Here is a 27,260-nt window from a genome sequence, read left to right as displayed (position 1 = left end):
AGAGTTTGACCAAGAGGCGTAACGCAGCACGGCTCCTATCCTGCCCTCCGAGGCTTCTCGGTAGGTGTTGGCGAGAAGCGGATGAAATGGGTGGACGGCATGTGGATACGCTGACGGAAATGAAGGCTCCATTGAGGGGGTGATTTGACACCTGAGGGCATCCAGGACTGCCCACCTGGGTGGCTCAGTCGGTTAGGCGTCCGACTTCAGCTCAGGTCATGATCACGCAGCTCATAAGCTCGAGTCCTGCGTCAGGCTCTGTGCTGACAGCTCAGAGCCTGGACGCTGCTTCCGATTCTGTGTCTCCCTCTCTCTCTGCCCCTCCCCCACTGATGTTCTGTCTCTCTCAAAAATAAATAAACATTTGAAACCTGAGGGCATGGGATACAGTCCCCTACAAGATGGAGGAAACCTTAATGCAGGCCTTTTAATAGAGCCCGGTATCTAAAACACACTGCGTGCTCCCTGTGCCTCCTTGGAGCCTGAGCCCTGTGTTCCCCCAGGCTACCGAAGAAGAGAAGGACTTTAAGAACCTTGACCTAACAGCACAGCAGGAGGAAAAGCCAGCCCATCTCACACACGTGGGAGCAGGGTCAGATGTCACCTCCCTCCATCAGAGCCATGGAATACCCAGATGGAGCTTCTCAAAATGCGAGCAAGCAAAAAGAACTGGTGTGGCAAGCTAGCAAATGTCCTCTCACACAAAAAAGGAGAGAGAATAGAGTAGAGCACTGCCCAGATTGCTCGGCCCAGGAGGCAGCCCCGAGGAACACAAGGAAATCCCCCCAAGTGCTTTGAGCAGAACAGCTTATTCAGAACATGGGTTGAATAAAGCAAGACCTGAAAAATGAGATGGCACAAAGGAGTTAGACGAAAAGGGAGCCTGGGGTCCTAGGGGACCAATCAAGGACCAAATGAATAGATCATCTGGGTGTCTGTCAATGAAAAGACAGAGATTATTATAGCCACTAGAAAGAAGCTGGGGGACATGGAAAGCAGAGAGCACCCAACGTATGGATGCCCGGAGTCCTTGAAAGAGGCAAGCCAAGAAATGGCACAGAAGAAGTCAAAGATAACCCAAAGAATCACTCTGAATTGAAAAAAGAGCACGCCAGGTTCCAGGGAAATTTGGTACAGAACCCTCGGAGCCATTCCTGTTGTTGTGCTTTTGAACTTCAAGGAATCCTTTACCCACCAGGCAGATAAAACAAGTCACTTGCAAGAGGAAAAGGCTCAGACTTCTCTACAGAAGAAGGGTCCGAGAGTCCTGGGGGAGAGACGCAAAGGCGTGCGGCCCAGCAAGGGGAGGCCTGGTCACCTGCGGATGTTTTCACGGGGGAAATCAGAGCATGTGGGACTTGCGAAAACCTGCTTCGTGATGCAATGCAGCTAAATAAGGGAGTCATTAAAACAAAGACTCCAGGAATGGGAAAACTGTGGAAGAACACAGGTGGTAAGAATTGAATCTGTTTAGAAACACTAACCAGTAGGAATTATGGTTCCTGAACATGATGTGTATGTTATAAACTTGGACTGTGTAGTAATAATAACACAACTAACAAAAAATTGGATGATGGTGAAGGGGAGGTGAAGGGGGCAGAGGACTGATGTTCTCATCTTTCCTAACCAGTCAACTGACCTTGTGCACGGCAGAGACCCAGTGAAAACAGAACTCACTGACTCAAGCGTCTTCATGTTTTTCCTGACCTCTCTTGTTAATTTTAGAAGACCCTTTTAGGAAATTATATCTCTTGTGCTGAAGAAATATTTATTTGAAGAGCAAGCAATTCCTTACATTTTATTTCAGTTTCTGGTTAAGTTAAAATACTTTCAATTAAAAATAGCAAGTGTAGCATGGTCCAATTTTAATAAATTCTATCATTCCATCCATCTGTCCATCCTTCTCTATGTCTATCTGCACTTCCTGTGCATAAAAAAATGTCCAAAATTTTGTTCACTTAATGCTAAAGGTCATGTTTTCTAGGTAGTAGGAATTTGGGTAAATGTTCTTAAATAAAATGAAATAGATGAGTCAAGAAAAACAAAGCACTGTTTGGGCCCCTTGGCACAGTGTCTCCAAAGCAGATGGGGACAAGGTGTTAGAAATGCTTTGTTGGGGCACCTGGGTGGCTCAGTCGGTTGAGCATCTGACTCTTGATTCTGGCTCAGGTCATAATCTCGCAGTTTGTGAGTTTGAGCCCTGCATCGGGCTCCGTGTAGACAGCGCGGAGCCTGCCTGGGATTCTCTCTCAGCCTCTCCCCGTGTTCTCACACTCTCTCTCAAAATAAGTAAATAAAATAAAAAATAAAATAAAACAGAATAAAAAATAAAATAAAATAAAATAAAATAAAATAAAATAAAATAAAATAAATAAAATACGACAAAATAAAGAAATGCTTTGTCATCAGGTAATAATGAAGCCACTGCGTCCTTTCGGATGGGGAGCAAGTTTGGGGCATGAGTTGGGCCATGGAGTGTGGGTTCCTCATGTAGAATCACAAGCCCTGCATGTCCTGTGTCACCCAGAGCCAGGGCCTCCCTGGGGGCCTCCCAGCGGTCTGGGCCCTGGGGGTGAGAGTGCAGGCTTCTTCCCTTGGCTTGCCCACTTGGACCACAACAAAGGGCCTTTGTAACATCCAGGCTGACTGTTGTTTAGCAGTAAGTGCTGGGGTGTTCAATGTCCTTCAGAATGGAAGGAGTAATTACTCACAACCTACAGCTTGTCCAAGGATTATCTCATGGTCAGAAGTATTTATAGACCATTTTTCTCCTTAAAGGATATTAGTGTTAATGAAAAACTGCTGTCTCTTTAATTGTACTACTGGCACATGAATGGAAAATATTATCCCAGAACCTAAATGGGAATAATTTCACACTCCAGGGTACTCTTTTTAGGAACAGCAAATGCTTTGTAAGTAAAATGAGCTTAACTGGCGGCAAACATAATTTTAATGGTCATCTCTCGCCTTCATCTGTTGTTGTTAATGATTATGTGATAGGTCAAAATTTCGTATTATACTCTGCTTTAGTAAAATATTATACCATAACAACTAAAGACATTATTATGTCTATGCTCCCAAAGATGGCTAATTATTAGAACCACCTAGGGAGCTTTGAGAAAATACAAATTTCCAGGCTCTACCACAAACATATGGTTGGTTATAAAGCTTCCCAGGTGACTCTGATTCACAGCCAGGGCTGAGAACGACTACTGTAGACGTGGCCAGATGTGGAGCTGTTTGAACAGCCGTCCCCAAGGCTCTAGTGAGCAAATCAGGAGTAACCTGGGAGTGTCCCTAGTGACCACGGTTCTCTATAGTTTTCAGTGACTTTGGTGAAGACCAAGTAACCAAACTGGCCACATTTTCAGACATGAAACTGGAAGAGATTAAAAGAAAAAGCAAAAAACAACGCATTGAATAACGGGATCCAAAGGAACACGGCATGCTGGAAGCAGCCAATAAGATGAGATTTGAAAGAATCCACTGGAAAGTTGACAATTCAGGGGAAATGATCAGTTACAAGATGGCTGAGCCTTGTCTTGATAGATCAGGTCGTATGAAAAGCACTGAGGCTCATAGTTGGCCTCAAGCTGAAAATGAGCCAAGAGGATGTCCAATCAATGTGGCAGACAAAGTTGATACGAAAAATCCTCCTTCTCCCTCTAAATACATAGACATGCTGGATAAGTTCCCAGGTGGCACAAATGAAGACAGAACTGAAAGCCAGAGTGGGGTGAGTGGAAGATGAGAGCAAAGGACCCACAGGGGTCTTCAGGGACCTGAGTCTACTCCAAAGGGCTGCACGGGATGGAGACGGGGCCTCGGCCAGTCCTGGATGGCGAGAGTCCTGCAGAAAGCCGGGGCCATGGGGAGCTGCCTCATCCATGAGACAGGCTCTTGGAGGACTCTGTTTGCCAGCCAGCAAACAGAGTATGTATGGCTGGATGTATGGCTAGGATGCTGTCCTTCCAGCCAGCACTGTGAAGGGGGGAGTCACTCGTGAGAGTCCGGAGCACAGAGCCTGCGCCGTGGAGTCTAAGTTCCCATCACCCATGCGATGTGGGTAAGCCAGGCTGAGAAGTTCACAGAACACCTTCCTCAGAACATGGAGCCTGGGTGGCTGGGGCAGAGCTAAGCGGGAGGAGATGCTCAGACCGTACCGCTTCGGCCTCTGTGGGGCCAGAGGTCACACGACGTGCCCGTGCCTGAGCGTGCCGGCGTGGTGCTGCCGGAGTGAAGTAGTGACATCACCAGCCAATCGCTGGTCCCCAAGGGCCAGGCCAGGGGGCGGGCACTTACTTGTAGTTGTCGTCCTCCACAAACTTCTGGAGCTCTTCGATGTAGCGTACAGACTTCAGGTACTTCTGCACGTGGGGCAGGGTTGTGAGGTGATCTGCAAAACACGGACGAAACCCAGAGGCTTCAGTCTCTCCCCACTTCCAGGCCCCATATGAGAAGTGGGCCACATACCCTGAAATCACCACAGGTCCTTGGCTGGGGAGAGAAAGGCCTCCAGAACAGACCAGAGCCAGGTGTTTGTGCCCTAAAACAGGTTTCCGTGGGGTAACTGGGCAGGCCTCCCACCCCCTGCATGACAAGAATGCAAGATGAATGAACAAGGCCCATCCAGCCTGGTGTGGAGGTCCAACCCAGGTCCTAGCACAGCTTGAGAGTCTGGCCCACGGGCAGGAGCTGCTCCATCCAGGGAAGGAAGGGAGGGGTCTAGACGCCTGGGCACCTGCTGTGCCGGGCTAGGTACCAGGTGATTTCCAGAAGTCATCTGCTTTAACTGTCACGCCTGCCTCACTGGGGGAAAATAAGGTGCCTGTTGCACAGAGAAAGAAACTATGGCAACTGGCAAAGATCACATCACTGAGAAGTGGCAGAGCCAGGTTTCGACTCCGTCCCTGGAAGCCTTGGCCACGTCGCACAGCCTTGTTGCCAGAGTGACTGATGTCAGACGCTCCCCACAGAACTCCACGGTCACTATTCCAAGGGGGCCGAAAACTCTGTGGTCCTCTCCGCCATTCCTCACGGGGAGGGACAGAACAAGTTAAGGGAAGAAGGGGAGGCACTAAAGGGGGCTGTGAAGAGGAGAAGAAAGGGGGTGGGGAAGGGCCCTGGCTCTCAGGGACGTGCGTCCAGGTGCTGTGAGGAGCCCCTGATGGCTTCGCCCCTCAACTGTGAGATTTGGAACAGATCCTCTTGTATCTCTAGAGCCTGTGTTCTTTTTTAAAAAAACATTTTTTTTTAACGTTTATTCATTTTTTGATAGAGAGAGACAGAGTGTGAGTGGGGGAGGGGCAGAGAGAGAGGGAGGCACAGAATCCGAAGCAGGCTCCAGGCTCTGAGCCGCCAGCACAGAGCCCGACGGCGGGGCTCGAACTCACGGACCGTGACATCACGACCTGAGCCGAAGTCGGACACCCAGCCGACTGAGCCACTCAGGCGCCCCTGTAGAGCCCGTGTTCTGCCCGAAAGTGGGGATGATGACACCTGCTTCCCAAAGCTGATGATAGAGAAGATGCAGGTATGAAGGTGACAGTGGTATGAGGATTTATTGAACTCTACTCAAATGTTGGAATGCGGTAAGGGCTCTGCGTGCACTACGTCCCCACTGCTACTGATGGGAAAACCTCAGACTTAGGAGAAAGTGACTTTTCAGGAGGCAGAGCTGAGATTTGAGCTTGAGTCTGACCCCAAAGCCGCGTGTGTCACTGCCCTGCAGGCTGGCAGGACAGTGAGGGCTGATGTACTTGTGAATGGAAAAGGGCCTGGGCGGGGGAGGATTGAACGGGGAGCCCGGGCCCCCTGCCGCTCCGCTGGTCAGGACAGCTGATCTGGAAGTGCCTGTGGAGGGGGCCTTTGGCTTCAACAAGCCCACCCTGCAGAGCCCCACCCTGGCTTCCCCATGGCCTTCCCCAGTGGAGGCTGTCAGTTTTCTCATGCCCTGTGAACTGTAGGTGGGGTTGGTTTCCTTCCTGTCCCCCTTTGCTGCTTCCAGACTTTTTACTCCTCCACCCTCTTGTGAAAACCCTGCCCCAGGGAGGCCCATTCCTGCAGCTCTACCACCCATCCCTCTCTTCCTTGCTGACCTCTCCCGGCTGGCACCCTGGTCGTTCCCGCCCTTTCCTGGAGGACTTGGGCACCTGGCTCACAACGTAGTTGCACACGGCGGAGTCCGCCATCATCTTGGGGGAAGTCGACACCTGCGTGGATGCCCCACCCAGCGTTCTGACTTCTCAGTTCCTCAACCTCATCTTCGACGACCATCCATCACACTTTGGATCTGGTCATGTGGAGCAGAGCCTGGCTAGTTTTCACCAAGTCATTTCCCTTTTCCTTCCAGGCCCACAGCTAGATTACGTTTCCTAGCCTCCCCAGCAGAAATGATGAGCATTATGTACAAATCTGGCCCATAAAATCTACTCTTGGATGATTCTCTTTCTTCCTGCATCTGCCAGGTGGATGTGGAGTCCACTGGAGGTCTCTAAGGCCAGGGGACATGGTGGAGCCACAACATGGAGAAATCTGGGTCCCTGAATCCTCCTGGAGGAGACCTGCCCAGGGGCTGCCCACAAAGCTCTTCGTGGATGAATGACCTGGGAGCCAGAAAGACCTGGGCGCTGCCAACCCCCAGACGCATGATCTTAGACAAGCGACTGAACAATCTTCAGCCTCAGTCTCCTTGTCTGTAACACAGAGATGGGAACATCTAGTTTTCATCATCTTTGAAGATCAAGCCTGTGGGTAAAGGGTCCTGCACATGGTGGGTGCTCAAGATATTAAAATGAAGAGCTTTGTGGGGACCACCTGGTTCCCAGAGCTTTCTCACTGATGAGGTGCCGAATCCAAATTTCAGTGATGTAAGATTTCACAATTCCAGCAACCAGGGGTACTAACCGTAGCTGCAGGAAACTTGTAAATCAGCGATTATTCGGAGAATGTTGTTCATCTGATTGGATCTTTGTTCGTTTTCCATGATGCTGCCTGAGGCAGGATATGCAGAATCAATGTAGATTAAATCCAGAAGATAGATCCCTAAAATTAAAGAAGATATATAGTAATGGTGGGCACTCGCCATGAATCAGAACAAAACAGCACAAAACAGCACCACTGTGCTAGAAGGTATAAGGGGTGGCTTATGGAAAATCGAGATATAATTCTGACTTCAATTCCAATCCCGACTGCTAATCTCTCACATAGATGGCTCAAATGTAATCAAATATCTGGGTGACAACCAAAATGAATACTGGCAAGATTTCAGCATTTCTAGTTCATACAGCCTCCAGCCACAAGGGTTTTCACCTGTAACCCAAATGGAAAATAAGATGGATACTTGTATATTTCACCAACCAATGACATTTAATAGGTTCCAAGGTGTCATAACCAGGACAACGCCCATTTGGACTAAATTCATTTTTATTTTTTTTTTTTAATTTTTTTTTTAATTTTTTTTTTTTATAATTTTTTTTAATGTTTATTTATTTTTGAGACAGAGAGAGACAGAGCATGAACGGGGGAGGGGCAGAGAGAGAGGGAGACACAGAATCGGAAGCAGGCTCCAGGCTCCGAGCCATCAGCCCAGAGCCCGACGCGGGGCTCGAACTCACGGACCATGAGATCGTGACCTGAGCTGAAGTCGGACGCTTAACCGACTGAGCCACCCAGGCGCCCCACTAAATTCATTTTTAAAAAATTTTTTAATGTTTTTATTTATTTTTGAGACAGAGAAAGAGCATGAGCAGGGAAGGGGCAGAGAGAGAGGGAGACACAGATCTGAAGCAGGCTCCAGGCTCTGAGCTCTCAGCATAGGGCCCGACGCAGGGCTCGAACCCACAGACCGCGAGACCATGAACTGAGCCGAAGTCGGACGCTCAACCAACTGAGCCACCCGGGGGGCCCTGAATTCGGTTTTTTATTTATTCACTTAGCTATGTGTCTATTTTTCTATGTATACACACACACACAGACACACACACACACGCTAAAATCATAAATTAACTATGACAAAAGAAGAAATCAAAAAAGCAACAACAGTCCTTGGTACAAAGAACAAAGGCTAGACAGAGAATTCTACTGAGGGAGCTTAATAAGAAAATATTATGTGATACGAAAACATTGCTATGATAGGTCAGTGGTGAGCCTTAGCACAGCCTCCTGGCATCATCCCAGCTGGAATTTGGGACAAGCCACCTGGCCAGGGATGGGAGAGGAGAACTGGCTGTACAGCATGATCCACACTCCAGGCTCTCTGGGGTTGAGCATGGACAATGTTGGCATATCCCCCCCGCAGCCCTCCATGAGCACTACCACTACGTCTACACTACCGGTGGGCTGAGCAGGAGCAGCAATGTAAAACAGAATTCAAGGCAGGAAACACTGGAGAAGGCAAAGAGGAGTGACTGACCGATGTTAACGAAAAGCGCAGTTGATTGAGAAGATCTAATGACTTACAAGTTTCTACACACAAAGCAACATTGCATCAAAATATATAAAGCAAAAAACTGCCAGAAAGGAGGTGAATTCAACAAAGCCACAATTATAGAGAGAGCTTCGGCATGTCTCTTCCAGAATGTGTGTGTGTGTGTGTGTGTGTGTGTGTGTGTGTGTGTGTGTGCGCGTGTATGCACCTACAAGATATACACAGATATACAGATATATGTACATACCTGTGCATATATGAATACTGACTCACAAAGTTAACAAGGTTATATAAATGAAAATATCAGTCTTTTCAAATACCCATGGGATACTTACAGAAATTGGTTATATATTAGAATATAAAGAAATGCTCATTAAGTTCCAAAAAGTAAATTTAGGAATTAACAATAAATATAGAAAAAATTCTAACTGATTAGAAAATACACACACACACACACACACATACTCTCTCTCTCTCTTTCTCTCTCTCTCTCTTTCTCTCTCATAAGCAACTCTTGGGTCAAAGGAAAAGCAGAAAATAGAAAACAAAAAAATCACTTGAAGATAATGTCAGTAAGAGCACTGCATATCAAAATCTGACCAAATCTGAGATCTGACCAAAGTGGTACTCAGAGGAAAATTTATAGCCTTAAAAGTTTACTATTAACTACTGAGACTTACTATAGATGTAGTTAACCAGGTATTTATTGTAAAAGTTGTGAGTATTTTGCATGGATGGACAATGTATAATGACTTATACATTCATTACCTTATTAATCCTTACAACAACCCATTTTGCAGAGGAAGAAAAGGAAATGCAGAGGGGAAGCATAACTTGCTCCGGGCCACACAGCTGGTAAGTGATGGAGGTGGGGGTCGCACCCTAGCCCGCCTCCCCACAGCACAGGCTTCCTGCCACCACAGTGGACTGCTGGTGCTGGATACCATGAGTCATTCGTCTGCTTTAAAAATAGCTACGCATTGTTATGGGAAACCATTAAATCACAGAAACATATGCTAGCACTTCTAATAGGAGCCATTTCCACTTCCTTTCTTTCTAGTGGCACCATGTTTCCAAAATTTTAATAATTAGAAATAATTTCCCTTGTATGGAAGCTCCAAGCTTGGTATGTTGAAATCCACACATGTATTCTTTCTTTGGATCTTGTCTTTCCTCTCCCTTTTTAAAAATGTAATTCAGCTACCTCCCCAGGGATTCAGCAGTGGCAACCCTGAGAATCCCATTACTGCTTCAACCACAACACAAAGTACCCTCTGGTGCTGAGCATGACGTGGTGGGATAGGGGACCCGTGGCACCTTTGTTCCAGTTGCAGATTCTGGGCAGATCTGAACCCAGCCGACTGAGTGGCAGAATGAACACTTGGCCAGGAGCAGAGACACTGGGGAGCAGGAAAAGGGAGAAAACTGAGGCTTCTGGAGGCTCTGCTACAAGCTGGGAACTTATCTCCTTACTCACGTGACCCTGCCATCAACCCCTGAGGGTTGAGGAGAAAACTAAAGCTCGGAGAGATTAAGAAACCTGTCTGGGCCTCACAGCGGGTGCGTGGGATTGCAGCCCAGGTCTGTCTGGCTCCCGCCCCTGTGTTCCGACCCACTCACTGGCCCTCAGACACACATGGGGAATCGGCTCTTCTGAAATAACACCCTCAGCATGGAGGCTTGCTTTGTGTCGTCCTGCGAGGACTGCTTCTTCTCAGGTCCCTGGGTGTGCGAACAGAGGCCAGGAGAAGCTCTCCTTAAGGAGTGGCACCCCATTTCTACCCCCCAGCTCCCGCTTGCACCCTGGGGACACGGGGAGCTCACTACTTCATCAGAGATCATTCCACTGTGCAGACTCCAATGCTACCCCCTGTCTACCCCCCAGGACGTGGGAGTACAGGCCAATGCCGTGACACGCTGAGGACTAGGGGATGCGCGGAGCGGGGTGTCTCCCCGCAAAGGCCTGTCCCCAGCGACCAGGGCAGACCCTGAGCCCCGGCAATGCCTGGACAGAAACTCCATCTCAACAGTCTTTTGGTTCCTAAGACAAAAGCTACTCCAAAGGCAGCAAATCTTTTACAGTTAATACTGTGCAAATCCAGAGAAATCTTTTCAGCATTGTTATTAGCCCATAGCTGGAAATATTTAAAAGCCTAAATCATAATGAAATCATAGGCACAGCCACCTCCCACTTGTACTATGCCAGTGCTGTGCTAAGCCCCACATACAGTTAGCACTCACCACAACTGCAATATGATACTTATTTGTATCGTTCATGTATTTAATGTCTGATTCTCCCCATCAGACTTAAAACTCATCAGAGCCAGGAAGTGGGTCTCGCTCCAGAGCTCAATCTCCAGCAGCTGGAACAGAGCACACAGGGGCTGCGTGGTAAACATTAGTTGAATGAAGGAATGCATGAATAAAGGCATATTTTATGTAAGCCACACAATCACATCATGAAACACATTATGCTCTCATTTTACAGCTGAGGGAAGACACACTGAGAGTCAAGTGATAACAATAATAAAATAAATTTCATGAATGTATTTAAAATTTAGCATTTATTTTTTTTAATTACTTTTTTTCATTTGAAAAGTTTCAGGTGTAAAACACAGTGACTTGACAAGTTTATACACTGTGCTGTGTTCACAAGCATAAGCTGCCATCTGTTACCACACGATGCTACTACAATACCATCAACTACAATCATGCTGTGTCTTCCATCCCCGTGACTTACTCATTCCACAACTGGACGCCTGTATCTCCCACCTGCCTTCACCCTAAAATATACTAAAATTAATTTAATGTTTAAATAAACAATAATAATAAAACTGAGCACTTACTATGTGCCGGGTCCTAAACTAAGAGCTTATATTGCCCATATTATGCGTTCGTGACAATAACACAGCTGTCAGGGAGGTTTTAGCTCGATTTTTACAGAAGAAACCGAAGTTAAGAGAGTGGCATGGCCTGTCTGAGGCCACCCAGCTGGGAAATGGCCGAGGCAGCATTCAAACACACGTCTGTCCATCCAGGCTCCCATACTGTCAGGCCTTCCTTTACCCCAGACAGATCTCCTGTTGCCTGACAGACGCCGAGGCAAGAAAGGGGCATAGCGGAGGTCCCCAGCCTATGTCTCTCCCTGCCCACTTTCCCCTGTGGGGTTAACACTCTCCAAGAGGGCTCACGACTGTATTGTGGCCACCTCTCCTGGCCACACCTTCCATCTCCTCCCCACCGGCACCCTGGCACTCATCGTGGCATATCTGTCCCAGGTCTCATCGTCACTGGGCCCACCCAGGCCTGGCGGCCCTGCCAGCTGTGCCACATGACAGGCAGCAGTGGCGTTAAGTGGGACAGCGTGGGGCTTGGAGCCAGGAGACTTGGAACCCTGGCTTTGCCACTTACCAGCTGGGTGGCCTTAGGCAAGCCTTTCACCTCCCGGGACCTCAGTTTCTTGACTGTGATTGGGGTAATGAAGGTGATCCTGAGAGGCCTCCTGGCCCGGGGCCTGGACCACTGAGGTGCCCAAGAAGCTGAGTTGACCCTGAGCCTGCCTCCATGGCCAGGCCCCACTTGGAAGAACGTCGGGACGCCCATGGGAGGGATGCACCCAGCTGGGTTTGCCATAACCATGGATGGCGCCCAGATGCCGACCACGTGGTGGCCACCCACCTCAGATGGGCCAGTGCTGGGAGATTCCGTCTGGATTGGGACGGCACAGCTGGGATGTCTCAGCTCCCGTCCTATTTATTACAGAGTTCCTGCAGCAGATGATGCTGTGTTAATGGCCTTGTTAAGATGGACAGTAATTGGGCCAGCCACCGGCCCTGGCTGCCACAGGGTTGAGCAACGCCAGAGCCCAGGGCTAGACTGGGAGGTGCAGACGCGTTGGGGGAAACATCTGTAATAGTAACAGCCATGGTCTGCGACAGGAGAGGGTGGCCTTACCTGTACCACCTTGCTCTCACAGCAACCAGGACAGAATGTACTCTCACTCTCCCATTTTACACATTAGGAAATGGAAGCTCAGAGAGGTGAAGTGGCTTGTTTAAGATCACACAGCTCGCAAATGAGGGGATCAGGATTTGAATTCAGTCTTGCCTAACTCAAAAAATTTGGAACAGAGAGCCATGCCGAGGGCTGGGGGCTGGGAGTCCCTGGCTGGCACAGGGGCGAGAGGGTCCCAGCCACCCGTGCTGTGGCCTGTCCCACTCCCAGAGGATGCTTCTGGCAGCTGCCATCTGCCCCATGGCTTGCCCACTTGCAGACTGGACCTCCTCGGAGATGGACAGCCACCCAGAACATCCTTCTGTTCTCCCTCCTTCCACGCCCCACACAGGGCCTGGTGACGCTCTGCGGCTGCAGATATGAGTGCCAACCAGACTGTCACAGTGGGGCAGAGAGCCCCAGGGCCAGTGGTGAGCAGCCCTCTGCTGGCTCTGCTGTGGACGCCCTCCACAGCTGGGCTGGTCCCAAGCCTGGGGGCGTGTGGCCAAACCTTCCTGCCCGTGAATGCAGGCCCCCCACCAGGGGTGTCCACAGGACGCCACGGCCCTGAGGAGGGAGTGCCAGGCTGACAAAGGAAGTGCTCTCCTGAACAGACACTTTCTCTTAAGCTGAGAGACACCCATGGTCCGTGGCGCAGAGCCCGCTAGAAGCCGGGCGCCCTCAGCCTCCCAGGGCCAGAACCCGCGGCTGGCACCAGGGCTCTGCCGCAGCCCAGAAACTCACTGCTCTCTTGTTTCTCCCATCGCCACCCGCCTCACTGCCATCCCGAGGCGGGTTTTGGTTTTTCTCACACAGCTATCTATTTAATAAGGAAAATTCTGCTATGTTGAGGGGAAAAAAGAAAAAACCTCCACAGCATAAAAATATGCCACATTTCCATCTTACACTTTGCATTTTCTCTCTCCTTCTCCTTTAAGGTTTGAGATGAAAGACTTTTTTCCATGTTCTCCTGCTCTGCCTTGAAAAGATCACTTTCCAACTTCAGACATGAGGAACACTGGCACCCAGAACTATACTTGCGTGGTTTGATCACATACGCTGTCTTGATAAATTCCAAATGAAGTAACAAAGCAGCCCCTCATTAGGGTTTCTTTCTTTCTTTCTTTCTTTCTTTCTTTCTTTCTTTCTTTCTTTCTTTCTTTTTTTAAGAGAGCACAAAGCAATTCCGTGTGCTGCAGAGGAGATGTCAGCAGGCAGATCACGCTCCCCATCAGATGCAGAAAACTACGGGTATTAATTAGTGCCCACTCATTAGTATCAATCATGCAAAACACGGACTTCAGAACAAATCCTCACTTAAAGAAGTTTCCTTATATGAAACGTGTTGGAAGCTCACCAACGTCGAGACAAATATTTCCTAGGTCTGCAGGAAGGGGGCGGGCCTGGGGAAGTCACACGTCAGGTGGTCAGAGACCATGTTTCTTGGATGAGCACATGGCCTTGTTTATTTCTTGGTGTTGAGGCTAATGCATCACAAAGGCACGTGGGCAGTCTTGCAGCCCGCACAGAATCCTAGGGTCCTAGGGCAGCCAAATCTCCTCCCAGCTCCCTGAGGTGAAATGAGGAGAAAATCACAGATCCTCTCATGCCACAGGGATTACCTAGTACTCTACAGATGTAGTGGGATAACCTACTGTTTGCTTGTGTTCTCTAGGGAGCCATGGGACCATATCGCATGTGCCAGTATTCTGATCAGCAGTAAGAAAGGGCGTGAGGAGAAGGTATTAATCTGGTTAGTATTATTTGGCTTGTTTTGTGCTGGACACGGTACAAAGTAAATTACATGTATTATCTCATCAAACCCTTCAACAATTCTATTGGCGGCAGCAAAGACACTGGCACCTGTGTCTGCCTAATATCCACTCCCAGTGCTTTTGGAAAAGGCCCTGAATTTTCCTCTGGGGGAAACTATACCTCCCATACTCATAATCCATGTGGTTTTGGTAACCCTGGAACGATCCCATTCCCTCCCTGCCCCACGGGTAAAAACAAATTGTAAAAATGAACCATTTGGGTACGAAAAAATACTCCAAGTAATTCAGAGATGAAGGAAGAAATTAAAATTAAAATCACAAACTACCTACATAGAGGGTGTAGCCAAAGCTACCAAATTCTACTCAGAGAAAAATCTATAGCCACAAATGTGTACACTGATAATTAAGAAAGGTAAAAAAGAAATGAACTTAGTGTTTATTACAGAGGACTAGAAAAAGAACAAAACAAAGCAAAAGAAAAGTGAGAGAAAGTAATAAAAATACAAAAGCAGAAATAACAAGTTAGAAAAAAGTAAGGCCTCTAGGGTAATAAATAAAACTCAAAGTTGGTTCTTTGAAAAAGTCAAAGTAGACAATTCTTGGTATGTATGATGAAAGGGAAAAAAAAGAAAGAAAACGCAGATGTATAATGTTAGGGATGAGAGAGAAAAAGTATGATTCCAAATATGGAGGGGATGCTAAAATAGCAGTATGTGTCATTTTTATGCCAACGTATTTGAAAATCTGGATGAAATGGGTGCTTACTAGGAAAATCTGCCTTCCCAAAATTGTTTTGAGAAGAGGCAAACACCTTCAATTGTCAATACAGAAAAACTATTAGTAATATTGAGAAAATACTATAATTACAAAGCACAATATCCAAATGGCTTTATGGAACCCATCTATAAAACATTAAAAGAGGGGCACCTGAGTTCGGCTCAGGTTATGATCTCATGGTTCATGAGTTTGAGCCCCATGTCAGGCTTTGTGCTAACAGCTCAGACCCTGGAGCCTGTTTTCGATTCTGTGTCCCCCTTTCTTTCCGCCCCTCCCCTGCTCATGCTGACTCTCTCTCTCTCTCTAATAAATAAACATTTAACAAAATTGAAAAAAAAATGAAAAGAAGTACTGATCTTATTTAAACTGTTGCAGAAAACAGAAGAAGTCAGAACTATTTGTAGTTCTTTTTATGACTCTAGCATAACGATTATGCCAAGACCTGAGAGAAATGGCATAAAAAAGAGACAAATCTCATTAATAAATAAAGATCCACAGATTGTAAATAAAACATTAGCAAATAAAATTCACCAGTATCTTAAAATAATATTAGCAAATCAAATTAGCAGTATATTAAGGAATAATACAGGAAATAGGTTTATTATAAGAGTGCAATGGTATTTAGTATCTTGGCAGATACTAAAAAGTCACTGATAGCTTTCATATCCATCCCTGGTGAAGTGCTGAGCTAGGAACAGATTTCCTTAATGTGATAAAGAATGCATGTTAGAAAAATTAAAACAATGTTCTTGATGCGAAACGCTGTGAACAGGAACGAGTTAAGAATACCTACCATCCTGCTGTCATTTAATACTATGCCGGAGACACAATCCAACGACATAACACAAGACAAAGAAATGTGTTAGGGGCGCCTGGGTGGCTCAGTCAGTTGAGTGCCGACTTCGGCTCAGGTCATGATCTTACGGTTTGTGGGTTTGAGCCCCGCATCAGGCTCTGTGCTGATGGCTCGGAGCCTGCAGCCTGCTTCAGATTCTGTCTCTCCCTCTCTCTCTCTGCCCCTCCCGGCTCATGCTCTGTCTCTCTCTGTCTCTCAAAAATAAATAAATGTTAGAAAAAAAATTTTTTTAAAAGAAATGTGTTATAAATATTAAAGACACCTATAATATTGCCAATATTTTAAGGTGATATATAATTAGTTATCATATTAGTTATATAATTTGATAATCTAGGACACTAAACTAAAAATTCTTGGTGGTAAATAACAGAATTAAGTTCAAAGAAAACATACATAAGTCAATAGCATTCTTATATACTGGAAATCATCAGTCAGAATATGGAAAAAAAGAAAAAAAAAAAGAATGGCCATGTGCAGTAAAAACAGAACTATAAAACCCTGGGTGTAAACTTAAAAAGAAAGGTGTAAGATCTATATGAATAAAACATTTGATAGAAAAATTACATATAACTTATTAAAATTAAATGTTCACATATCCCGGGCTTATTAATCTTTCTTTGAAAATCTACTTCACTGCAATAAAAGCACAATTCACACAAATATGAACTTGTCTCTCCAACTCTATTTTATTTGTCACAATGAGAATGTAACGCTTTGGTAATGAAGATTGAAACTAATGAACTATATCTTAAGGATATGGAAGAAGACGCAAATAATGAAGACAGCTCTAATATGCTTAAATGGGAGGACTCAACATTGTGAGAATGTCATTTATTGCCTAATTAATACATTAACTTCACATGATCCCAAAATTGATTCCAAAGTTCACCTGGAAGAGGTAAGTACATGAAACTAGAACATTTTTGAAAAGAAGAATTAGTCTACGGCCATACCACCCTGAACGTGCCCTATCTCGTCTGATCTCGGAAGCTAAGCAGGGTCGGGTCTGGTTAGTACTTGGATGGGAGAAAAGAAGAATGAGAAGAGAGGCTTGTTATCAAATGTGCTATGAATCCACACTCATCATGCAGTAGAGCCCTCCTCCAGAATCAGACAAACCAAAGGTGGACAGTAGGAAGCAACAGATTGACACAGACACAGAAATCGAGTGAAGGATACAGGTACATTTTTTAGTCAACGGCGTCTGTCAATAAATGGCCTGGGGACAAATGATTATCCGTTTAGGAGAATACGCTGCTAGATGTCTACTTCATTCCTTACAACAGAATAAATTCCAGTTGATTTAGGGATTGAAATCTAAATGGGAAGAAGAATAAACTAGAATAAACTGGAAGAGAATCTTTTTATAATCTTGGGGTATACAAAGACTTAAGTGTGACACAAAACTCAAGCCATGACAGGAAAGGTTGACCCACTGGACTCCATCTGAACAGAAATACTTATGCATCATCAGAGAAAGTACCCAGAAGTGCTCAAAGGGGAAAGACAAATGTTCAAGTGGGAAAAATGTTTGCAGTGTATTAGACAATCACTAGTTCTGACATATAAAGACCTCCTACTATAAAGGGAAATAACGTTATAATAATTTACTATATATTTTTTTAAACGTTCACTTATTATTAAGAGACAGAGAGAGAGCATGAGCAGGGGAGGGGCAGAGAGAGACACACACACACACACACAGAATCTGAAACAGGTTCCAGGCTCCAAGCTGTCAGCACAGAGCCCGACGCGGGGCTCGAACTCACAAACCGTGAGATCATGACCTGAGCCGAAGTCGGATGCTCAACCAACTGAGCCACCCAGGCGCCCCAAGGGAAATAACATTATAGAAGATGGTCAGTAAAGGCACCAAAGATGTCCAAGCCTCATTAATAATCAAGGAAGCGCAAATTAAAACAAGATTTCCTTTTTCTGGCTATTTACACTGGCAAAGGTCGAAAAGGTTGATAATACTTGGTGTTGACAAGAGCGTATGGAAACAGTCACTTATAAAAGGCTGACAATAGTATAAGGTGATAGAAACTTTCAGAAGGAGAATTTGGCAGTATCCATCAAAACCCTCAAAGATGTGTTTTCCAGGATCCAGCAACTCTGCTTCTAGAAATCTATTCTACAGCAATATTCTTACAAATGAGCAAAATAAACGGGGATTATTCATTACGCCATTGTTGTTGTTTATAATTGTGAAAAACCGCATGGTTCAGAGAAATGATTTTTTATCCAAGCAGTGGAATATGACACCGCTAATTAGAAGGATAAAACATATGTGTTTCCAAGAACTGAGATGGGAAGATACCCACAATGTGTTTTTAAGTGAAAACAATCAGGTATGATTTTGTATACCTGTATTGATTCACATACGCAGGTGCATACACACAAAGAGGGGAAAGGATGGAGGGAGAGAGGATTATTGCCCAATCTGTTAAAGGTGGCAATCTTTAGGGATGGAATTTTAGGGTTATTTCCTACCTTATAGAATTTTACATTTTTGAAGACTTTAGCTATGAATACGCACTACTTTTAGAAATATAAAAGAGCAAGGTCAGGGGACGCCTGGGTGGATCATTTGGTTGAGCATCTGACTCTTGATTTCAGCTCAGGTCATGGTCTTTTGTTCGTGAGTTTGAGCCCTGCATCTGGCTCTACTGACAGTGTGGAGCCTGCTTGGGATTCTCTTTCTCTCCCTCTTTCTGCCCCTCCCCTGCTCATGTTCTCTCTAAATAAATAAATAAATAAACTTAAAATAAAAAGAAATATAAAAGAGACCAAGGTCTATCTTCCTTCTTTCTTTTCAACTATTAGAGAAACAAACACTTTCGGGGCAGGGAGGATGGAGATAATATTTTACACAATGATTTCCCCAGCATTCTTAGCTCCTGGCAAAGACTTGGTCTTTAGGTTTTGATTTAAAGGCCACCAACCTTTACAGACTGCCTGTGATCTTGTCTCCAGGCCACCATTAACACTTCCTCACCTCCTGACTCCTCTCTCTGCTTTTGGTCTCCACCTCTGATCCATTCTGCATCCAGTGATCTTTCTAAAACCGAATCAGACCATGCCTTTCCCCAACTTAAAATGAACCCAATGACTTTCCATCCCCACTGGGCAAGCGTTTGCGGTTTTGTGGGTTCTGCGCCCTGCCTGCACCTCCGATCTCTTCTCCTGCTCTCTCCTCATGTGATGCTCCAGCTGAGTGGGCTTCCTGTGGTTCCCTGGATCAGCAGAGGCATGTCGTCCCCTGGCCCACTCAGCCTTCTCCTCCGGCTGTTAGCTGACTCCTTGAAGCGCACTGTCCTCCCCTCGATTACAGTATATATCACACATTCTGTGACAAGGACCTTGTCTTATCCAACTCTGCAATCTCAAGGGGCCAGCACCAAGCCTAGCACAGAGTGGGTGGCTCAGAAGATGTTTGGGGACGACCGGAGGGGATGTTGGTCTTTACCTGTACATACCTGACTCTCTGGTCTGGCACTGAAAGTCCACTGCTCAGTGGAAGGGCGTGGCCTCGGCTGCAGGGCACCCCGCTCCACGGCCACCCCGTTAGGGTCAACCCTGTGTTCTGGCACCTCCAAGCTCAACACCCACATTTCTCTGAGTGCTACAATGGGCTTCCAGAGTAGCTGACGTCACCAAAAGGAAACGTAAGATGATTCCCCCAGTGAAAGCCTCGGAAACCTGCCTCATATTGGGTAGAATCGAGGCTACCCACGTGCCAAGGAAAACACTCTCGAGCTTGTCTTTCCAACCCTGGCTCAGAGATTTGCTACTGTGCACAGAAAGGCTTCCTGGACGTCCGAGGCCACCAGGATCTCAGCCAGAGAGTGAGCTCACACAGACGGCTGCTTCATCCACCAAAGTATTTTCCACTTCCTCTAATGTGCTCACGTATCTGTGACCACACTTCACCTACTCTTTAAGTGTAACAGAAAATAACTAGGCAAAGGTAAAACTGTCAGATTTATTCATTACTCAATGGAAACTGTGTAACAAAACACAACATTCTAAACCTCAATCCCCAATCTCTGCATTCTCTGGAAAACAAGCAACAGATTTTTCAGAGGGTTAGCCAGATCCAAACCAATTTTCACTTTCATAAAGCAAATTCTTTTCTGATTTTGCTTAAATGAAATACTGAAAGACTCCCTAGGCCCCTCTGGAAGAAAAAAGGTATCTGACTACTCATTTATATGTGGTTTTCAAGCTCAGGTGTTTTCATCACTCTCTTTTTCGCTAGAGATAAGACCATGTGAGTCCCCATAGGACTGTGCTAGAAAACCCACTTTTCAGCTTCTCCTGCTCCACAGTGGGGGCCTTCTCCCTGGTCACTCTGCGTAACTGAGGCGCCCGGCCCAGCCAGATCCCACCAGCCTGGCGCAAGCCCGGCCTTTTCCAGCCCTACTCAGGGGTCTGGGTCTGCAGGTTGGGTCGCACCAAGCCGGAGTCAACGCCACCGGGGCAAGAGAAAATTGGCCCCACCAGCAGGGGGCACTAGAAGTACTGAGGCCAGTGCTGGCCCTGGCCTGAGATTGTGCATTTCGGGTGGGAAGGGAGGGGAGAGGCTGGGGTCCTGCTCCAGACTGGCCCACCCACACTCACTCTCCTTGTGCTGTCTCTCCCCTGCCCACCAGACCCCATTCCCTTAGGAAATGGCTCAAGAAACCTGGTCCCCTTAACTCTGGGCTCCTGGTCGCCTTCTTGAGACCCTGACTTCTGCTCTGGTTGGTCCTACCCACCTCACTCAGTCCTGGCCTCCCCTCTTCTTCACAGCTCACTGCTGTTCCTGCAGGCTTTTGGCCAATGCTACTCTATTAGGCCACTCCTGGCTATGCCATCAGAGGATGCTTTGCAGGGAAGAGAGAGGCCCAGGGAAAGGGAGGCATGTCTGCTGACCAATCAGAAGCAGTGGGGGGCAGGAAGGTGGTAGGTCACTATGGGGAGAGGAAGCTCCAACAGCACAGGGTGGTATGCTTAGGGGCCAGCCCACTCAGTGACGTCCACCTCCTCGTGAAAGGGCATTAGTGCTCCAAATATTCGCTGAGTGGCTCCCCCATTCTAGACACAGGGGTATAGAAGAGAACCGGACAGGCGTGGTCCCTGACCCCATGAAGTATACAGGCCAGCAGAGGCATTCAACAGAGGCATTAATTACACAGATAATTAAGGATGTGGAACTGCTTAAAAAATAATACTTAGTATAGATTTACTTTGGGGAATTATCCTCAGATGCCAATGAGAAGCCCCAGAGGAAATCGTGGTATAAGTAAGACAGAAATGGGTTGATCGTGTCTTTAATACTCACGGAATTCGTTCTAACTTCCCCAGCCTCAGCCACTCTCCTCAACTCCAGAGATGTTAAGTAACCTGTCCTAGGTCACTGAGCACATAGATGGCAGAGGTGGGATCTGAGCCCAGGTCACTGGGCTCTCGTGCCCACACCCTTCCTGATATGTTATATGTATGGCATACTTAGAGCTCAATGCATACACCAGACAAGTGATATTAAAACTTGAGACACTGGTGTTCAAATCCTGATGTTGCCACTGATTTGTCCATTGTGATCCTGGGCGAGTTCCTCAACTGCTTTCTTCCCCTGGGAAATGGAGACAGTACCTGTAACCTTCTCACAGAGCTGTGGTGAACTCTAAAGGAATTAATGCACATGAAACGGGGCCAGCACAGCAGCTGAAGTTACTTGCAAAAAATCCCAACAACTGGAAGAGTGGATGGGGGAAAACAAATCTGTTTCTGGAAACTTCCAGAAGAAACTAGACAGCCTCTCCCAGAGACTCCCCTGACTTAACACCAACATTTTTGTGAATAGAGAAAAAGATGGGGGTGCCTGGGCTGGCTCAGTCGGTGGAACGTGAGACTCCTGATCTCAGGGTTGTGAGTTCGAACCTCACGTGGGGTGTAGAGATTACTTAAAAATAAAGCCTTCGGAAAAAAAAAAAAATGAAAACCACCTCACCACAACTGATAGACAGCCTTATTGCTAGGACCCAGGAAGATACTAAATATACTCTAGGAAGATGAAGAGGATAGAAATTGAGCAATGTAGACCATGTCAACTTGTACCTCTCAGGACCTACCCCCAGACTCACAGACCCAGGGATCTAAAAACTAGAGAACTCAGGTCAATGACTAAGACGCTGCCCAGGAGGAGCTGATCTGGGGGCTCTGGAATGCGCCGGCAGCCTCCTTCCCCTCCATGTACTCACCTCCATTTACAGATCGCTGGAGTGTGTTCAGAAGGAACCCCAAATGCCCTGAAGATGGACAGATTTCACCTTATTCAAGGATACAGAGGAAAGAAAATCCACCAAGGGAGCACATGGAAAAACACTGCCAAACTCTGGAGCCTGAGCTGCATGAAGGGGCTGAGCCATGAGAACACGTGTCCTCAAATGGTCCTTTCCAGTAGCCAAAAGAAATTTCAAGACATTTTTTCTTCTCAATATGGTACAAGAAGACAAAGCTTTGGAGACAGGAGAGAACTGTCAGAGGTGAACCTGCACAAGAATGAGTTAGAGACGCCTGAGATAAGAAAAGAAGAAAAGGAAACTAAAAGACACGATAGAAGAAGAAAAAAAAAAAATTAACATCGGAAGCAGCGAGGAGCAAAATGGACCCTTGGGAAACTTGCATCACTGATGTGGAGGCCGCTTTGGCAAGATCAGATGCCAAAGGAAAGGACAGAGGAAGAAAGACTATAAGGGGATGTGGGGGCCTGAGAACAGAAAGCTGACCCAGGACAGGGGTCTTCCCAAGGAGAGTGTGCCAGGGCCCAGGAAAGAGAGCCAACCCCACACACATCCAGGATGAATGTTTGGATTAAAAAAAAAAATCTTGGGGCACTTGGGTGGCTCAACCAGTTAAGCATCTGACTCTTGATTTTGGCTCAGGTCATGATCTCACGGCTTGTGAGTTCGAGCCCTGCATTGGGCTCCACACTGGCAGTGCAGAGCCTACTTGGGATTCTCTCTCTCTTCCTCTCTGCCCTTCGCTCACTTGCACACACACTCTCTCTCAAAATAAATAAACTTGAAAAAAAAAATCTTGTAACGATCCAGGCAAACAGCACAGGAAAAGCAGCAACAACAGCAAACCCAGAGAAGTGGCCCCAACCCTCCGAGTGAGTTGTCGGAGCCCCTTTTGCCCTGCGCGGGGAGGAACCCGACGCTCCCCCAAATGCCTCCAATGACGTAAGCTATCTGCTTCCCCGTGGGAGGGGAGCTTCTCCGAGGAGAAGGGCTGTTTCTTCATGAAATGTTAGTGGACATCTGGTGATTTGCCGATTGTTTTGATTTTTTAAGATGAAAAATATTTCCCCCTGGTAATTATGGTGCTTAAGTGTATAAAGACCCAAAGAGATGACGTATGATTTTGGATGCCGTAAAAATTGGTCCATGCACATTTTTTCCACAAGTTTATGGGCACGTTTCACCATCACAGACTGAGGGCAGCAGCAGATTCAGCTTTTGGACGCCCTGCGAACAGATCACACGTGTTCTTGCCACACTTCCTCATCAGCAGCATGAGAAGCCCAGAAACCTCTCCTGCAGATGCCTCGCCCCCTCCAATGGGTGTATCAGATGTGGGCAAAGCAGGGGCGCCCCTGAGGATGAACACGTTCCTGCGGGCCCAGTGGAGAAGCCTCAATAATCGACTGTACAGACAGGGGCATTTCTGTCAAGTTCAGTGTGGGGTGCGGGGAAGGGCATCTCCTGTCGACTCCCTGAGCACTGAACACCGAGCACCCAGAAAGCAGGAGCCTGCACTTGGCCGTGGACAGTGGGCTGCCCCGAGTAGAACTGACAATGGTATGGGTGGGTTGGGAGGGGGAGGTGTCCCCCAGGGACACAGATAGAAGGTCTCTCTGGAAACTGAAAAACCTCATCTCAGCTAAAGAGGAAGGGCATCACCTCAGGGCACTGGTGAAAGAAAATACTTTGCAAATGTCCCATTTCCTGCGTTGCAGTGGGCACTGCTCTGGGCGAAGGCCTCCTCTTCTCCTTTGGTTAGAGCTTCCTGATGGTGATCTGGTCTGGGTCTTGCTCTCAGCAAGACCCTCTGGTGACCCACAGTCCATACACAGGGACCCCGGAAGAGGGGCTCAGACAGGTCCCGGGACAAATCAGTCATCTCGGAGCCAGGGGTGGGAGAGTGGGAGCCCAGGGTTAGCGGATGCCTGGCACGACGACCACGGTCATTGAGTTCCTACTGTGTGCCAGGCTCTGGGCTGACAGCTACATCTGCACAATCTCTTGGAATCCTCAATTTACAGAAGGGGCAACGAGGCTCAGAGAGGCTAAGCTGTTTGTCCAAGGCCAAACAGTGAGTGTGCGGCAGAGCCGAGATTGCACCCCAGGTCGCCTTGGGAATCTGGGCTCTGACCAGCAGTGTGGCCTTGCCTTGCCCTTCCTCGTCCTGGCCCCGCAGGACAGCATGGGAATACATGGAGCCTGCAGAGCTCGGGTGGGGAACGCAGCCACTTGTGGGCGGAGCCTGAGCCAAGCCTTATGCTCTGGACGTCAGACCCCCCACCCCCCTCAGCTCGCTTGCCAACAGGGCTCCAAGGGAAGTACCACCCCCATCATCCAGATGGGGAGACGGAGACTCGGAAAGGAAGGGTGACTTTCCAAAGGTCTCTTGGCCAGCGGTTGGAGAAGCCAAGATTTGAACCCAGGTCTGGCTGGCCCCAATCCGTGCTCCATTCAACACAAGGACTGTAGGGACTGCCTTTCAGTCTCTCGGTTTTGTTTCACGCCAGGAACTGAGTCCTGTGGTCCTTGCCTGGAAGTCTGAGTCATAGACCCTGACCTCAGACGGGACAGATGTCCTTCTGGGGAGTGGAAACATCTCTGGGCCAGAACAGGACATAGTTCCAAGTGGATTACCAAGAGCTCAGGGAGGAAATCTGATTTATGGCCCACCACACCTCACTCCAACTGGCCCATGGGCCCCGGCTCAGCCATGGCGCTGGGCTGAGGCCTCCAAAGCCAACACTTCTTCGGTTGGAGGTGCCCACTCCGGGGTCGGCACCTCCCCTGCCATGGGGCTCAGGACACACAGCGCCTGAGATTTCTCAGCTTTGACGCTGGCGGACGGGCTGGGCTTGGGCGCCGGACAGCAGCTGCTCTGGGGATTAAGCGGTCCTCTGGAGGCCAGCCTGGGAAGCCAGTCCCATTGGTGCCATTTAGGGTGGGAGCTCTGGAGCCGGGCAGTCTCAGGGGAGGGCCAACTCTGCCACCGACTCGCTCCCAGCGGCCTCAGAATGTCCCTCGGCAATCTGATCCTGTTTCAGCCTCTGTGGCAGGGGCAGGCAATGGTGTGCCCCCCACCACGCAGAGGTGAGCTGGCAGGAGCGGAGGTGAGCACAGCTCTCTGCATAAGGTCACTGCTCAGTAAAGGTTAGGGTGATGGCAATGACACTAGTAGAGAAAACGGTCTCTGGAATGCCCAATCCTCTGAGAAACAAGGATCCAGGTGGCACCTCCCACTCCACCCCACCGTCCCCTCCCTCTTCCAGCTCCCCACATCCCATTACACCCATAGCAAGGGCTGAACGTGGAAAGGAATACCTTGAGAGCAACTCATTCCCTGCTCCTGTCTGCTCTCTGGCCTCTCCCACAGCCAGAGCCAAGGGGCACTCCTGTTTGGAGATGGGGAATCCCAGCGGCCAGGCGAAGCCTCTCGACTTTCCGAGTAGCACACCGGGTTCGGAGACCCAAGTGTGAACACCCACTCCAGCGGGTGACCCTGGGGAACCAACCTCGCCCCTCCAGGCCTCATCTCCTCATTTGTTCCCACCTCATATGTCCATTCAGAGCAGTAAATGAGGTACTATAAGCAAGCCAACACAATGCCTGGAAGACAGTAGGTTCGTTCGTTCATTCATTCATTCATTCATTCATTCGATCAGTCACGCAGATAGCTGTTCATCTGCCGAATGGCTGCTGAGCACTGGCTCTGCCAACTCTGTGCTGAGCTCTGAGGGTGCAGCCATGAGAAAAACCAGACGTGCTCCCTGCCTGCCCTCATGGGCCTAACGATCAAGCACTGAACAGATGCCAGTCCTTCCGGGTTCTCCCTCTCTGTTCCTTTACTACTTGGGTGGACACAGAGAGCCCCAGGTGCACAGTGGGAGGCCTGCCGCACTCCAAAGGCAGCAGCCTCAGAAAGCTGCTTATCTTTGGGGGTGACCAGAACTTCTCATGCTCCAAACCTGTGAGCACTGGACCGCCCCTCCCAAATGTGCTTTCTTTCTATGACATGTGTGTTCCAAAACATCTAATTTTATATTATATACACTGTCCTCAGTTGTATGAAGGGACTCAGGGCTTTGCAGCTACTGGCGAGTAATTTAGGGCAGTGGCAGGTTGTGAGCTTTGCTGTCAGCAATTCCATGGGACTTGGGCAAATTATTTAATTTACCTGAGCCTCAATTTCCATTTTGGTAAGATGAGCGCTATTCCAACCTTGCAAGGCTGTTCTGAGAATCAGAGCTATTGTGTGAAAGCCTTTAATACATTACCTAGAGCAATAATAATGATAATGAAAACACTCATGACAAGAGCTAACATCTACTAGCATTTACCGGGTACCAAGCATTGGGCTAAGGGCTTTTCAGGCATTAATTTTTTCCCCATTCAACAAATACATATAGAGACGGTAGATGCTAGAGACCACGAGGAACACGACCAATACAGCCTCTGCTTTCGAGGAGCTTGCTGCCCAGAGGAGGTCTCGGACAGCGAACAAGTAGCTGCACAAACAATTATTTAATTAAGATTATCATGATAAGAACCACACTGGGAAATACAGTCCTCCATTTGAGTAAATGCCTTTACATATATATTCTAGATGAGGAAATTAAGGGACAGAGAGGTGAGGCAACTTGCCTAAGTTTGCACATGTGGTAAGAGGCAGAGCTGGGCCCCAAATCTCATCGCATGGGGCTTATTTTGCCTCTAATAGCACTGGCAGTTCCAAATCGTGTGCTGAGGGCCCCAAGGCCTCAGGGCTCCTCCTCTGGTCTAAGAGCCGCTCTCAGAGCGGAGGTGGGAGCAGCAGAGAGCAAAACAGCTTACTGACCCTCCATGTACCATCCCTCACCAGCAGCCCAGCTAGCCTGGCTCTGCCTTTGACTGCTTCTGTGGCCTTGGGTACCCCGGCTGTAAAATGGAGAGAATAAGGGGCGCCTGGGTGGCTCAATCGGATAAGCATCCGACTTCGGCTCAGGTCGTGATCTTGAGGTTCGTGAGTTCGAGCCCCGCATCGGCTGACAGCTCAGAGCCTGGAGCCTGCTTCGGATTCTGTGTCTCCCTCTCTCTCTGCCCCTCCCCCGCTCACACTCTGTCTCTCTCAAAAATCAACATTAAAAAAATTTTTTTTTAAATGGAGA

General features: G+C 47.8%; 1 protein-coding gene across 7 annotated transcripts in view; it reads right to left on the bottom strand.

The window, feature by feature from the left end:
* Positions 1-27,260, bottom strand: part of RALGPS1 (Ral GEF with PH domain and SH3 binding motif 1) — a 276,710-nt gene that overhangs the window by 47,918 nt on the left and 201,532 nt on the right. For all 7 annotated transcript variants that reach the window (XM_047069752.1, XM_047069704.1, XM_047069713.1 and 4 more), the window contains exons 10-11: positions 6,907-7,044; positions 4,303-4,396 (exon numbers count right to left, since the gene is read on the bottom strand). In XM_047069752.1, coding sequence (XP_046925708.1) covers positions 4,303-4,396; positions 6,907-7,044 — 232 coding nt within the window. The remainder of the gene's footprint in view (positions 1-4,302; positions 4,397-6,906; positions 7,045-27,260) is intronic.

The sequence above is a fragment of the Lynx rufus genome, unplaced genomic scaffold, assembly GCF_022079265.1.
Source record: "Lynx rufus isolate CCGP_SWC_20201006 ecotype Redwood Valley unplaced genomic scaffold, mLynRuf1.p SCAF_10, whole genome shotgun sequence".
NCBI lineage: Eukaryota > Metazoa > Chordata > Mammalia > Carnivora > Felidae > Lynx > Lynx rufus.
The sequence above is the reverse complement of the archived record's forward strand: the minus strand, read 5'-3'. Positions and strand labels throughout refer to the sequence as shown.